Genomic DNA, 13654 nt, shown 5'->3' with positions numbered 1-13654 from the left:
CATTCTGTTCTAGGTTAAAACGTTTGGACCTCTGGCTGCAGGAAATGGGACCAACCTGGATGAATATGTGGCTTTGGTGGATGGGGTATTCTTGAACCAGGTCATGCTCCAAATGTAAGTGTTCTTTTCTAGGTAACTTGTTTTCTTTGAAAAAGGGCATACTGAAAACTTACTTTATGTTTGAAGCTCCTAATTTGGATCTTTGGCCAAAGGAATTCAGGTGGTTTAAGAATTGGACCTTGAAAGGGGTGATAGTCTTATGTGCCCACCAGCCCGTTTATCACAACCTAATAATTATACCTGTTAAAATTGTGAAACTTTAATTTTTATTCTGCAAACCATATATTGTCACTTATTGTCTTCAGTGCTGAAATCCAAACCACATTGTCCTCTGATCATTTGGTAAAAAGAGAGAGAATATGAGAATTGTTTCCTAAGGGAGAATAAAGCCTCTACTGTGAAGTGTGTATTTGATGCAGAAATGTTTCTTATTAACCTTTGTATCTAAAAATAAGTGGCTCAAATTTTGAAACTAGTGAAGTAATAACATTTCAGAAGAGAGAATTTCAAATGGCAGTTCTGATTGGTGAGAACTGTTGCTGTAGCAAGTAATTTAAGTGCGTACAGTAACTTAAGTCTTATGAGATTATTACGTGAATTAACAGATTAATATTTGGGAGATCATTTTAAGGTATTTTTAAGGCTAGTTGTGAAATGCCAGTAACTGACATCTTGATGACAATGAAATAATGATTTAGTAGGAAAATTTTTGTCTTTTATGTTTGTGATATTGGGTTTGTATTAAGTAGGAAAGTGTTTTTAGGATGGGAATTGATATCAAAATCATGTTGGTAGCTAGATCAGTGAAATAACCATTTTTATCATTATAGGTGTTGTAGCACACATGCATTCTAAGTACATCAGTGTAGGTTTTCTAAGTACGAACTCTGAATGTTATAGTTGTACTCAAAATATGTGTATTTAGCCTTCTGTCTCTTGAATAGAATCTGATTACAAGAGTAGTTTGGAACTTTCAATTTCAAGGCATTCTTACCTTTTATATATGTGGGAATTAAGTGCATTATTAATAAATAATTGTTACTAAGGAATAAGTTTACAGTGAATAGATTAATAACATAAAGTATCATTTCTCTATTTTGTAGAAAATTGTTTCTTTTTAGATTTTTTATTTAAAAGAGGTAGAAGTCAAATTCATAAATGTTCCAGTGGTAACTTCTCAGTCTGTGTGCTCAGAGATATTTGTAGTTTGTGTGCTGTTTTTCATGTATGTGTTTATCCTTCAGGGAGGTATTATACTACTGTATGCTTTCTGAAGGTGTTTTATTTGTATAGGCACCCAAAGAAATATATATATATATGTTATTTAAATGTGTGTATATGTTTTTTTCTTTAAGAAAGGAAAAAGGAATGTTGACATTAATTATTTCCAGGGATAGTAAATATATTTTTGGCAGCTCTCTCCCTGAAACTATTTTTTATCTTTGAAATATCCCACTATTCCCTAAGCAAAATGGTAGAATAATTAAATTGACTTCTATTTTAAGGAACACACATGACAGGAAGGGTAGCCATTACAGTAGATACTCAGAATTTGTTCCCCTCTCTTGTTTTTAGACAGAAAATTTTGAAATTGTATTCTGAACCCTTAAAAAAAATGTTTTACATAATAGGAAAATACATTATTTTAGTTTTCCACTTTATTTAATTAATTAATTTATTTTTAAAGTGGGTTTCATGCCCAAGGCATGAGGCTTGAACTCATGACCCTGAGATTGAGAGTCTCGTGCTCTGACTGAGCCAGCGAGGCACCCCTTGTTCTCCACTTTAATGTTTTTTATTTTAATGATTCTTTTTCCAAAAAATACTTCAATTTTTTTGAGTCCTGAATAGTTAGCAGAGGTGCTAAAAACAGACACTTTAACTTGTTTCCACTTTGAGTGCAGTTTTATATTTAAAAATACGTATGTATATTTTGAAAGTAATGGTGTTCAAAATAGTGGTTGCCAGGTTTTGTTTTGTTTTGTTTTTGGTTTTTTTTGGGGGGGAGGACTAGCTCCATTCCAAACCTCAAATCTGCTTCTGTTTTCAGTTCCACCTCTCAGTTTCTTTAAAAGTTTTTTCAGTGTCCTAATTCTGTTCTGAATGACCTATATAAATTAAAGGAAAAGAAAATTAAGAAAAAAAGAAATAGGCATTAGTTTTTAAAAAATCATTTGCTAAAATAAGATAAATTTATTTTAATGACCTAATAAAACAACAAAATATACATTGTTTTTAAAGCCATACTTTGCTAACTTTAAAATCATTAAGATTTCTGGTAAGTACTTCACTCAAGTTACTGTTTGATTTAATGTACTCTATTAAATTGTCAGTTGAAATTGTACCCAGTAAGTTAAACTAAAAGTTAGACTTAGTCTAAGTCATTTCTGACTTTGTTCTGATTTGTTTACAGAATTTGTGAGTGAGAACCCTTTCTAAATGAAACTATATACTTTTCTTCATGTTTGTTTTGCTTGGAGTTCGTTGAGCTTCTTGGATCTGTGGGTTTGTAGTTTTTAACAAATTCAGAAAAATTGGGGCGCCTGGGTGGCACAGCAGTTAAGCGTCTGCCTTCGGCTCAGGGCGTGATCCCGGCGTTGTGGGATCGAGCCCCACATCAGGCTCCTCTGCTATGAGCCTGCTTCTTCCTCTCCCACTCCCCCTGCTTGTGTTCCCTCTCTCGCTGGCTGTCTCTATCTCTGTCAAATAAATAAATAAAATCTTTAAAAAAAAAACAAACAAATTCAGAAAAATTTTGGCCATTATTTATTTTAAAAAATACATATTTATAAAGATTTAAGTGTGTGTGTATTTTTCCTGCCCCCACTTCCCTTTTTGGAAGTCCAATTACATGTAAATCAGGCTGCTTGATGTTCACTGATGTTCTTTTCAGTTTTTTTCAGTCTTCTCTGTTTCATTTTAGATTATCTTGATATGTCTCCAACTTCATTAATCTTTTTTTCCTATAGTGTTTAATTTGCTGTTAATTGTGTCCAGCATATTTTTCATTTCAGACAGTACAGTTTTATTCTAGAATTTCAGTCCTTTTTTATATCTCCCATTTCTATAGCTTTCATGCTTTGTCTTTTCTGTAGCTTCTTGAGCATATGGAATATAGTTATAACTGGATTAATGTTTATTTCTACTAATTCTATCTGTATCATTTCTAGATCGGTTTTGATTGATTTTTCTCCTCATAAAGGATTGTGTTTTCTTGCTTTTGCGTACCTGGTAATTTTTTATTGGATCTTAGACTTTGGAATTTTACCTTTTTAGGTGCTGGGTATTTTTGTATTTCATTAGGTTTCTTGAGCTTTGTTCTGGGATATAGTTAAATTACTTTGAAATAGTTTGATCTTTTCAGATCCTGCTTTTAAGTTATATCACATAGTACCACTTTGTCACTCTATTGGCAAAACCCTCTGAGTACTCTGGGTGGTAAGAACAGGAGCTATTCCTGGACCTGTGTGAGCCCTGCCTGGGTGGTGGTCCCTCTAATCCTTTTTGGTGGTTTTTTCACTGTTCTTGGGTAGTTTCCTCACATGTAGATACTAAAATGTACTCACGGAAGACTTGAGGGATACCCTCGGCAGATCTCTGGATTTTTCTGTGAGCCTCTCTACTCTTAGGTACTCTACTTTGTATATGACAGTCATCTTGCTGTTTATAGATTAAGTTGCATCTCACCTCAGGGAGGTCATTGCTCTACCTGTGTTCTCCATCTCTGTTCTGTGGCCTAGGAACTCCTTCATGGTAATAAGTTGGGGCAGTTGAGGATTCATCTGGTATGTTTCCCATCTATCAGGGATCTACTGTCCTTTGTTGTCTGAAGTCCATTGCCTTGAAAAACACTTAATATATTTTGTCCTGCTTTTCCAGTTGTTTCAAGCAAGAGGGTAAATTTAGTTCTTGATATTCCATCTTGGCCAAAGTGGAAATCTATTTATATACTTATAATTTACATGTTTGGCTTGCTACTCTGGTACTCCTGCTTTCAGTTGTGACATAGAATTTTTTTTATAGAAGGCTTATGGTAGAATTTTTTTTTTTCATCTACAATGTTTACTAAAAGTAAGAATACTGATTAGTGACTTTGGATTTGCCATTTTGGACCTTGTTTATATCGACTTCTTCATGCAGTTTACCACCGCTGCCTTATAATTTTGAAATCTGTTCACTGGCTTGGGATTCACTGCATTTAGAGATGAATCCTGGATTTCATTGAGTAGCTCCTTGAATCAAAGAATCTCTGTAAGAGCCTGTGACATCACATCAGTCCTCTTTAATGGGAAGGGAAAGCTCTTTAGAGATTGGGAATGATGGGCCAGCTCTTCTGCATGCCTCAGGGCATTTCCGTACTTCAACCAAATGAAATCTTTCTTTCTCAGTGCTAGTTATCGGATATAAGGCTTGGTGACAGTATAAATAATCATTTCTCTGTTTGAGATGTCATGCAGTTCTGTAACCCATTTTGAATATTATTTGCTATGAAATTTTAAGAAATTCATAACATTATCGTGAATTTCATAATCCTAAAGTTTAAAAAGTGTGTATTCATATTATCTAAGAAGTTGAAAATATGGCTATATTAGGGTTTTAAGTATTGAGAAAATTTTTAATGATATCAGAACAATGATATGATTCAACCCCATGAGATAACTATAGAGATCTTTACTGACCATTACGATATACTTGTTATGGCTTTTCTTCTTTTAGAATCTTGAGTTGGAAGGAACTTTAGAAGTCCTCAGAGCAATGACATGATTCAACCCCATTAGATAACTATAGAGATCTATACTGGCCGTTATGATATACTTGTTATGGCTTTTCTTCTTTTAGAATCTTGAGTTCGAAGGAACTTTAGAAGTCCTCTATTAGGAAAATAATTTTTTAATTTAAAAAATTAATAATGACAAAAAATTAAGTGACGCATGGTCATGTAGATTCTCCTTAAGTATTTCCTGAGATACAGCTTCATAAAGTATATCTATAAGAAGCCATTTGTCTAATAGAGGAAGTTGACCGAGACGTGTTCCTTAGTTCTATGAATGTTTAAAATTCAAAAGTAAGGGGAGGTAGATGGGGGAGGGATGAAATAGATAAAGGGGATCAAGAGTACACTTACCTTGATGAGCACTGAGTAATGTATAAGGTTGTTGAATTATTATATTGTATAACTGAAACTAATATAACACTGTATGTTAATTATACTTGAAAAAAAGATTCAAAAGTAGGTTGTGCTAACTTTATGATGATAAAGTTAATGACTTTAAAATGACTTATAAAAAATATGGGTTTCTTACCCAAGTATGGCATTGACTCCGAATTTTGGTATGGGCATCTCAGATTTTCTCATTGGACCTCATATTTTTTTGTTTAGTTTAGTTTTTGTTTTTTGCTTCTTTAAAAACACACATGATATAGTCATAGTTGCTGTCTTATTACCAAGTTTTGTGATTTATCTTCCAAATATTTGTAAGATGTATCGCTGACTTTTGAACTAATGTGGTAGCCCTGACTGGTCTTACTTTTGGGCTTGCCCCTCCTCAAGTTTCTTCTCATCTGTGATCATATGTGCTTCTGTAAGACTCTGAATGTACTTTGGTGATAGCATTTATCTCACTGGATTGCAGCTCTTGGTATGTCTGATTCCACTGACTAACCTGTGAAGTTCTTGAAGCCACGGACTATCTTTCATCTTTATTCCTAGCATAGTGCTTGACATATAGTAGGTACTTGATATACTTCTGTTGAATGAATGAATAATGGAGAGGTAATGTGGTAAAGTCGAATGAATTTGGGCTTTGAGTCAGACAGACTTTAAGTCAGACAGGGTTTAATTCTCACTATGATACTTGTTAGTGTGTGACCTTAAACAATTTACTTAGCATTTTGAAATCTCAGTTCCTACATCTATGAGATGAACGATGATGTTTCCTTCCTGGAGTAGACTTAATCTAATAAGGCACAGATAGTATGTATTTTCTGTTTTGTTGACCACTGTATCCCCAGTGTTGGTTGCTGTCGTAATTATTATCATGTGCTAGGCCATACCTACCTATTTCTGTTTTGTCAAACAAATCATGATCATTCACAGCTTAGTTTTGCATAATCTCTGTTGGTGTCACCTGTATATAGCTGTATGATCTTTAGCAAGTTACTTCTCAATTTCTTCATTTATAAACAGGATAAAAAGAATCACATGGTTATGAGAATCAAATAGGATAATTTGTGCACAGTGCTTAGCATATAGCATGATTAAATTATTGTTAGATATTGATCTTAGTTTTATTTCTATTATTATTATAATCATTTTTCTGTACAGCCCTTTCCCCTTTTTTTTTGCCTAGCAAGTTTTTACTCATTCTGTAACACCCTCTGAAGTCTCTTGGCACAGTTAATTGCTCTCTCCCCTATCATCCCATATCTGTCTTTACCAAATTGTGTTAAAGTGCTGCAGCTGCTAGATAGTTAGCATTTAGACGCTAGAGATTTTTGTTATGTATCACCAGCACCTAGCATAGATTTGGTATGTCACTAGTTTTTATTAAATGTCAAAGGAATGAATGAAAAATTTTAGAATTTTATTAACTTTAAAAATTTTGAGAACTCTAGTTTTAATATTATAGAATTTAGTTTGTTTTACCTTTTTTTTTAAAGAGAGAGCGAGAGAGAGAGCATGAGCAAGCGTGAGTAAGCATGAGTGTGGTGGGGAAGGACAGAGGGAAAGGGAAAGAATCTCCAGCAGACCCTCCCTGAGCAGGGAGCCCAGTATGGACGCGATCCCTGATCTCACAACCCTGAGATCATGATTGGAACTGAAACCAAGAGTCAGATGCTTAACCAACTGAGCCACCCAGGCTCCCTAGTTTGTCTTCTATTTCTCTCTTCTTTTGTTCTTTCTCTGTCTCGTTATTTAATTACTTTTATTGAATATTTTCCCTACCTATGTTATGTCTAGCTTGAGTTGAGGTTGTAAGAACAAGTCATAATCCATGCTTTTATATGGTATTAGAATATACAGTGACTGGGGTCCCTGGGAGGCTCAGTTGGTTAAGTGTCTACCTTCAGCTCAGGTTATGATTCCAGGGCCTGGGATCGAGCCCCACATTGGGCTCCCTGCTCAGTGGGGAGTCTTCTTTTCCTTCTGCCTCCCTCCAACTTGTGCTCATTCTTTCTCTCTCTCACTCAAATAAATAAATAAATAAAATCTTTAAAAAAAATATGCAGTGACTTCAGTTTGGTTTCCAATAATGTTACTGATGATGTCCAACATATTGAGATTTTTGTCCACAGCCTTATATTGGACTGAGGTCTTTAAGAGCAGTCTATTGTGATTGTTTGATTCTCTGATTCATATCTAGTTAAGCTATAAAAAGTGATAAGAACCTAGAGAACAGAAAGTAGTTGCTACATATGGGAGTATTTGTTAATTTTTTAACTGCAAATTTTCTCTATTATATGTATTAATATGGGAAACTCATAAAGGAACAGCAATTCTTTTTTATTTTTATTTTTTAATTTTTTATTTTATTTACTTATTTTTTTAAGTAATCTCTCCACCCAGTGTGGGGCTTGAACTCACAACCCCGAGACTGAGTGGCACACTCTTCCAACTGAGCCAGCTAGGTGCCCCGAGGAACATCAGTTCTTAACTACACTCTTTCAGGACACAAGTTAACCTTCTTTTAGGATTTGTGAAACAGACTGGTCCCACTCTAAGCATAATATTTCAATATTTAAAAATGATATTTGAGATTTTAATTGATATTAAGAGATGTCTGTTTAATATTTAATTTAGTCATTACCAAGCTAGCTATTTTTAGAGAGTTGGTGTGGTTTGGAGGAAAAATAACTACCTTGAAAGTTATAAATTTAATTCCTGGATCAGGATGGTTGGTGGAGCAGTCAAAACACACACATTTGCTGATTAGTTTACTATATTACATGGGTGTGGTTTGTGGCACCCCCAAGACATTTACAATATAGCAAGATCAAAGATCACTGATCACAGATCATCATAAATATTATAATAATGAAAAGTTTGAAATATTGCAAGAATTACCAAAATGTGACACAGACAAACAAAGTGAGCAAATGCTGTTGGAGAAATGGTGCCGATAGACTTGGTTAACAGAAGATTGTCATAAACCTTCCATTTGTAAAAAACGTAATTATCTACAAGGTGTGGTAAAGTGAAGTACAATAAAAAGAGGTACGTCTATATTCTTTCTTCCTTATTTTATTCCTGTGCTATCTTAGCTCTATTTTACTAGTTCAATATTTAATAAAACTAGGTTGGTGAAACTCATCAACTTTATTCTGACATTTGTGAGACTCAGGGCAAGCATTCATTTACACAATAGGCCTAAATATTTAAAGGTTATAAACTAGGCTAATAAATTGTTGACTATGTTCTGATCTTTTATCTTGAAAAATATACCTTCATAGTGACTTAAAAGGAAAGATTCAAATTAAGAATTTATAGAATTGAGAATTCCAATATTCAATTTCACATCAGAATGTCGTGGAGCCCAACCACCTCCCCACATCCATATCTCTAACACCACAGAGAGGTCTCATGTGCATGCCTGTGGACATCCTGCATGCATGCCCAAGGTCCAAGCTCTTCCAAACAGCAATCCTTGGCACAGGGGTATATACATCAGTAGCATGGTCCATCCTCAGGACAGACCTAGGAAAGATTCCTGTGCAAGCCCTGTAATTGGGTTAGAGATATTTGGGCAAGAAATTCCAGAGTTCCTGGTGACTGCAGTGTCATCTAGAAGGGGAAGGGATGGATATATCCTCTTGTTTCCATAGATTCCTTGTCCAGTGGTGAGGGGCATGGCCTGAGGAGGGCCAGAGTGTGTCTCGGGGCTGAGATCTGTTTTGCCAGAATCTAAATAACAGTACTCAGTGAGAAGATGAAGGGATGATTCTGTCAAAGATCAGTTTAGTCAGTGAGTAGTTTCTGAGTGCTCACTGTATCACAAGCTGTCTGCTAGGTGCTGGGATATGATGCTGCGTAAGGTATGATCTTTGCTCACTAGTAAGGGGGACAACATGCAAATAAACTGCAGTGTGCTACATGTGCTATATAGTGGAATTATGTTCTTGAAATAATGTTGGCACAAAGAGGAAGAGGGAAAATTTGAACTAGGACATAAACGGTGAATAGGACCAATTTGGTAAGTTGAAATCAGAAACAGTGGGAGTAGGAGGAAAATGGCATACAAAGAGGCATGGAGATGTGACTAAAAATAGTAGAATCAAATAACTATAGGTTATTTTGTATAGCCGAAGCAGAGATTTTTTGCACATAGGAGATGAGTTTGAAGAGGTGGGGATTGGGAGACTGTCCTTAGATACCATGTTAAGAAGATTGGATTTTTTTCCTGTAGAGACATGTGTTACTTCAGAGTCTCTCTGGAGAAACAGAACTATCAAGGGGTGTGTGTGTGTGTGCATGCGTGCATGTGTGTATACAGAGAGAGAGAGAAAGATTTATTTTAAGGAATTGGCCCATGAGATTGTGGAGGATTGGGTAGTTTAAAAATTGATGGGGCAGGCTAGCAGCCTGGCAAGCTGGAGACTCGGGGAAGAATTGCATTGAGTTCAAAGGCAGCTTGCTAGAAGGAGGTCAGCCTTTGTTCCAATAACGCCTTCAAATGATTGGATGAAGCCTGCTCACGTTATGGAGGGTAATCTGCTTTACTCAGAGTCCCCTGATTTATGTGTTAATCTTATCCAAAGAAACACCTTCACAGAACATCCAGAATAATATTTGACCAAATATCTATGCATTGTGGTCCATCAAAGTTGACACATAAAATTAAACATCAAAGCTAGTGTTTCTTAAGCTAGGTCCACAGATATTGGGGGGGGGGGTCTGTGGTAATTTAGGAATTTTAATTTTGTGTTTTCATTTCAGTAATTTAAATTCTTTTTCCAGAGGTGGTAATAACAAAGTTCTTTTGCAACGATAATTCACAATTGAGAGATTTTTTTTTTTCATAGAATAAATAAGACTGGTGTCTTAAGTCACTTTCTCATACTGGGTCTTTGGACTCTTAGGATATCTGTAGACTAATCCTCAGAGATTCTTTTTTTTTTTTAAAGATTTTATTTATTTGTCAGAGAGAGCACAAGCAGGGGGAGTGGCAGGCAAAGGGAGAAGCAGGCTCCCCACTGAGCAAGGAGCCCCATGTGGGACTCGATCCTGGGACCATGACCTGATCCAAAGGCTCAACTGACTGAGCCACCCAGGCATCCCAAATCCTGGTTATGGGTAATTTTGTTTTTTAAAAAGGTGTCATTACCTTATTCCAGCTTGAAAAACAGTAATATAGGCTATCCAAATCATAAAAGGAATTGAAACAGATAGCATTTGCATTTTAGAAGGATTGAATTTGGTGCTTAGGGGGGCCAGAATAGAGATAGAAACAGCATTGATGTTGAAGTGATAGGGAAGAGAGCATGGAAATAATGGGTCTTGGTTACCAATTTGATACGAAGAATGAGAAAGGGATTACTGGGATGACTACTTTTTACTTGGATAAGGAGCAGATGGTAGTGCCCTTATTAAGTAAGACATTACAAGAGGATGAAAATTTGAGGGGAGGGGAAGTGTAGAAAATAAGTTCTGAGTTAATTTTGGAGTGTCTGGTGAACAGAGAAATATCTTGTGAGCAGGTGGATATTCATAGGTTTGGTGCTCAGGGGAAAGGTCTAGAATCGAGAGAGATACAGGAATTTGCTTTTAAGTTTGTGATGGAAACTAAAGACATGGTGTCAGAAAAAAAACACAGAAGGAGCCAATGATAGATCCTAGGAAACAACAACACAGCAACATTAAAAGGCTGGAAGTTTGAGGAAAGTAAGAAAATTCACAAGGCTGCTGAGAGGAAATCACAAAGGGAGTCAGTTAAAGATGAATGCAAATATTGTCATGTAAGGTTGATGACTTATCTGAGATTTGGAAAGCACGTATTTGTAGTGGAGCCAATTAGCATAGTTGAGTAACTTACCCAATGATACTTCGCTGCTCAGAAACTGACAAAAAGATCTGTGGAGTTTACTCCGAATTGGGGATGGATAATGTAGGGTGGGATATCCAGGTGAACAGTTGAAATGAATAGAGTGTGAGCATTAAAATGAGGAGGAAAGCAGGTGTCATCAGGAGAAGACTGATAGACTGGAGGTCACAATAGGATGAAGGAAGAGTAGGATTAGAAGGAGAAGGTGAGAAAGGGTGAATATGAATAGGAGGTTGAAGTCAGAGGGGACTTTCAGAATTTGAGATTTTGAAGGTTGCAGTTCTGAATGATGATTTAGGGCCAAGGTTAGACCTTGCTAATGGGTGGATAAAATGGAATAGAGTGAGAATAACTAAGGTTGAGAAAGAATTTATTTCCTTATTCTTGATTCCTTGATTAAGACTAGAGGTAGAAATGAGTATTTTGAAAGCTGGGAAATAAATAGCTAATTTTAACGGTGTTATAATTAAAGGAAAATTTAACAGGAAGGAAGAAGACTACCAATTTTAATTTTTCGTATTAGTATACTGCTTGTTTTAAACATCTAACTTTGTGGAATATCTCAGTAGTCTTTCAGGAAATTTAAAACAATGGTGTATTCTTAATGTAATTTGCTTTCCTAGTGAAGGCTAGGAAAAAAAAAAAAGGTGAACGTCACGTTATTATTGACAACATGACTATTTCCTTTCCTTGGGTGGTAAAGGACCAAGGAAGATAGTTTAGTTTTAGGTGTTGGGTCCTACTCATTGTTTAAGACCTGGATTACTACAGCGTTGTGGAGGATAAGAAATTGTGAAGAAAAAACGATGGAAGCAATACTCCGATCTATTTTTGCCAAGACTGGTTATAAAAGGGTAAACCACAGTAAATTCTCTGTTAACTTGAATGCTGAGGAAAAATGGAGTGTTGAGTTTTCTCATAATTGAAAGTTATTTTATTTTTTTCCAATTCTGTATTTTAAATCTTTGCAAATGAACTGTATTTCCACCTTTGTATATAGAATGTACATGTCATTTGTTTTAAACTTAGGTCTTTGTGTAAAGTATTGAATATATATATAATTAAGATGAATCCAAGGGCACCTGGGTGGCTAAGTCAGTTAAGCGTCTGCCTTTGGCTTGGGTCATGATCCTGGGGTACTGGGATGGAGCCCCACCTCTGGGTCCCTGCTCAGCCGGAGGCCTGCTTCTCCCTCTCCCTCTACCTGCCACTCCCCCTGCTTGTGCGTTTTCTCTCTGTCAAATAATAAATAAAATCTTAAAAAAAAAAATCTGTAATGAATGGTGAATGATCCCAAGTATGTATTTGAAAGCAAATCTCTTGTTATTTTTTTTCTTTTTTAATTTGTATGAATTTTTTATGGGTTTTTTTGTGTGTGTGTGTGAGAGAGAGGATGTGTATGTTAGTGTGAGTAGATTAGGGAGCCCTAATGTTTAGAAGTTAGTTAGAAGTTGGGTTTGGCCTCTAGAGGTATAGATAGGGAAGTCAAGGGGAAGAAGTTAGATTTTTTTTTTTTTTTTAAGATTTTATTTATTTGTTTGAGAGAGAGGTCAGGTGCGTGCACAGGAGAGCAAGGTGGGGGTAGGGAGAGGGACAACCAGACTCTACACTGACCGTAGTGCCCAATGCGGTTCTCAATGAAGGGTTCAATCTCAGGACCCTGAGATCATGACCTGAGCTGAAATCAAGAGCCTGACGCTTAACCCACTGAGCCACCAGGTGCCCTAGGAAGTTAGATTTAATTCAAACCTTGAAAATGATTGGACTTGAGCAGCCATAGGTGAGGGGAGGAGGGTATTTTAAGCTGGGGAATCAACATGAGGAAAAAGCATATTATACTTATGATTTGGGAGGTGGTGAGGAGACTAGCCTTGGTAGAGGATCCATCCAAGTTGGGAAATAGAGTATAAATTTGCATCGACAGAGTAGGCCAGATTATGGGAAACTTGAAAAATAACCAGTATAATTTAGGCTGCACATGGCAGGCATTGTAGAGCCATTTAAAATTACTTATTAGGGAATTAAAAGTGTTAGGAAAATCACTTTGCTGTTAGTTTATAGGATAGATTGAATATGGACTCTATTTGTTCATCCAGTATTTATGAAGCATACACTATATATTATTGCAGTATTGCGACTACATCAGCAAATGAGTGAAACTTATATTGTGCTAGTGCTTGGCACAAAGATGAGGAATAGGCAGGAACAAGTAGGTGATAGTGGAAGATAGATGGGTAGTGACGGATAGCATTCTGTCCTTGTGGTGAGGTTCTGTTCTAGTCAGGGTAGGGTATATGAGTGGAGAAGAAGAAGCAAATTCAAGAACTTGAAAAGGAATTGATGGAATTCTAGATAGTGTGTGAAAGGGAAGAATGAAAGATGATATGCCAAGGTTAAAGCTGAACAGACAGACTTAAAATTATGTATTTCTAGGAAAGAGGATGTTAAGTTTGGATACTTAATTTTGTGTGAGAAAATAAGGACATTTATTTTATTTAACTTGCAGCTGAAAACATTTAAATGTGTAGTATAGCAATGTGTTTTGACAATGATGC

The 13654-nt window shown here is 36.0% G+C and overlaps 1 protein-coding gene across 8 annotated transcripts in view; it reads left to right on the top strand.

The window, feature by feature from the left end:
• Window positions 1-13654, top strand: part of CCDC88A (coiled-coil and HOOK domain protein 88A) — a 120842-nt gene that overhangs the window by 976 nt on the left and 106212 nt on the right. For all 8 annotated transcript variants that reach the window (XM_087863412.1, XM_045788004.2, XM_087863413.1 and 5 more), the window contains exon 2: window positions 14-114. In XM_087863412.1, coding sequence (XP_087719538.1) covers window positions 14-114 — 101 coding nt within the window. The remainder of the gene's footprint in view (window positions 1-13; window positions 115-13654) is intronic.

The sequence above is a fragment of the Ursus americanus genome, chromosome 7 (assembly GCF_024610735.1).
Source record: "Ursus americanus isolate L20-20 chromosome 7, mUrsAme1.1.p, whole genome shotgun sequence".
Taxonomy (NCBI): Eukaryota; Metazoa; Chordata; class Mammalia; order Carnivora; family Ursidae; genus Ursus; species Ursus americanus.
This window is presented reverse-complemented; position numbering and strand designations above follow the sequence as displayed.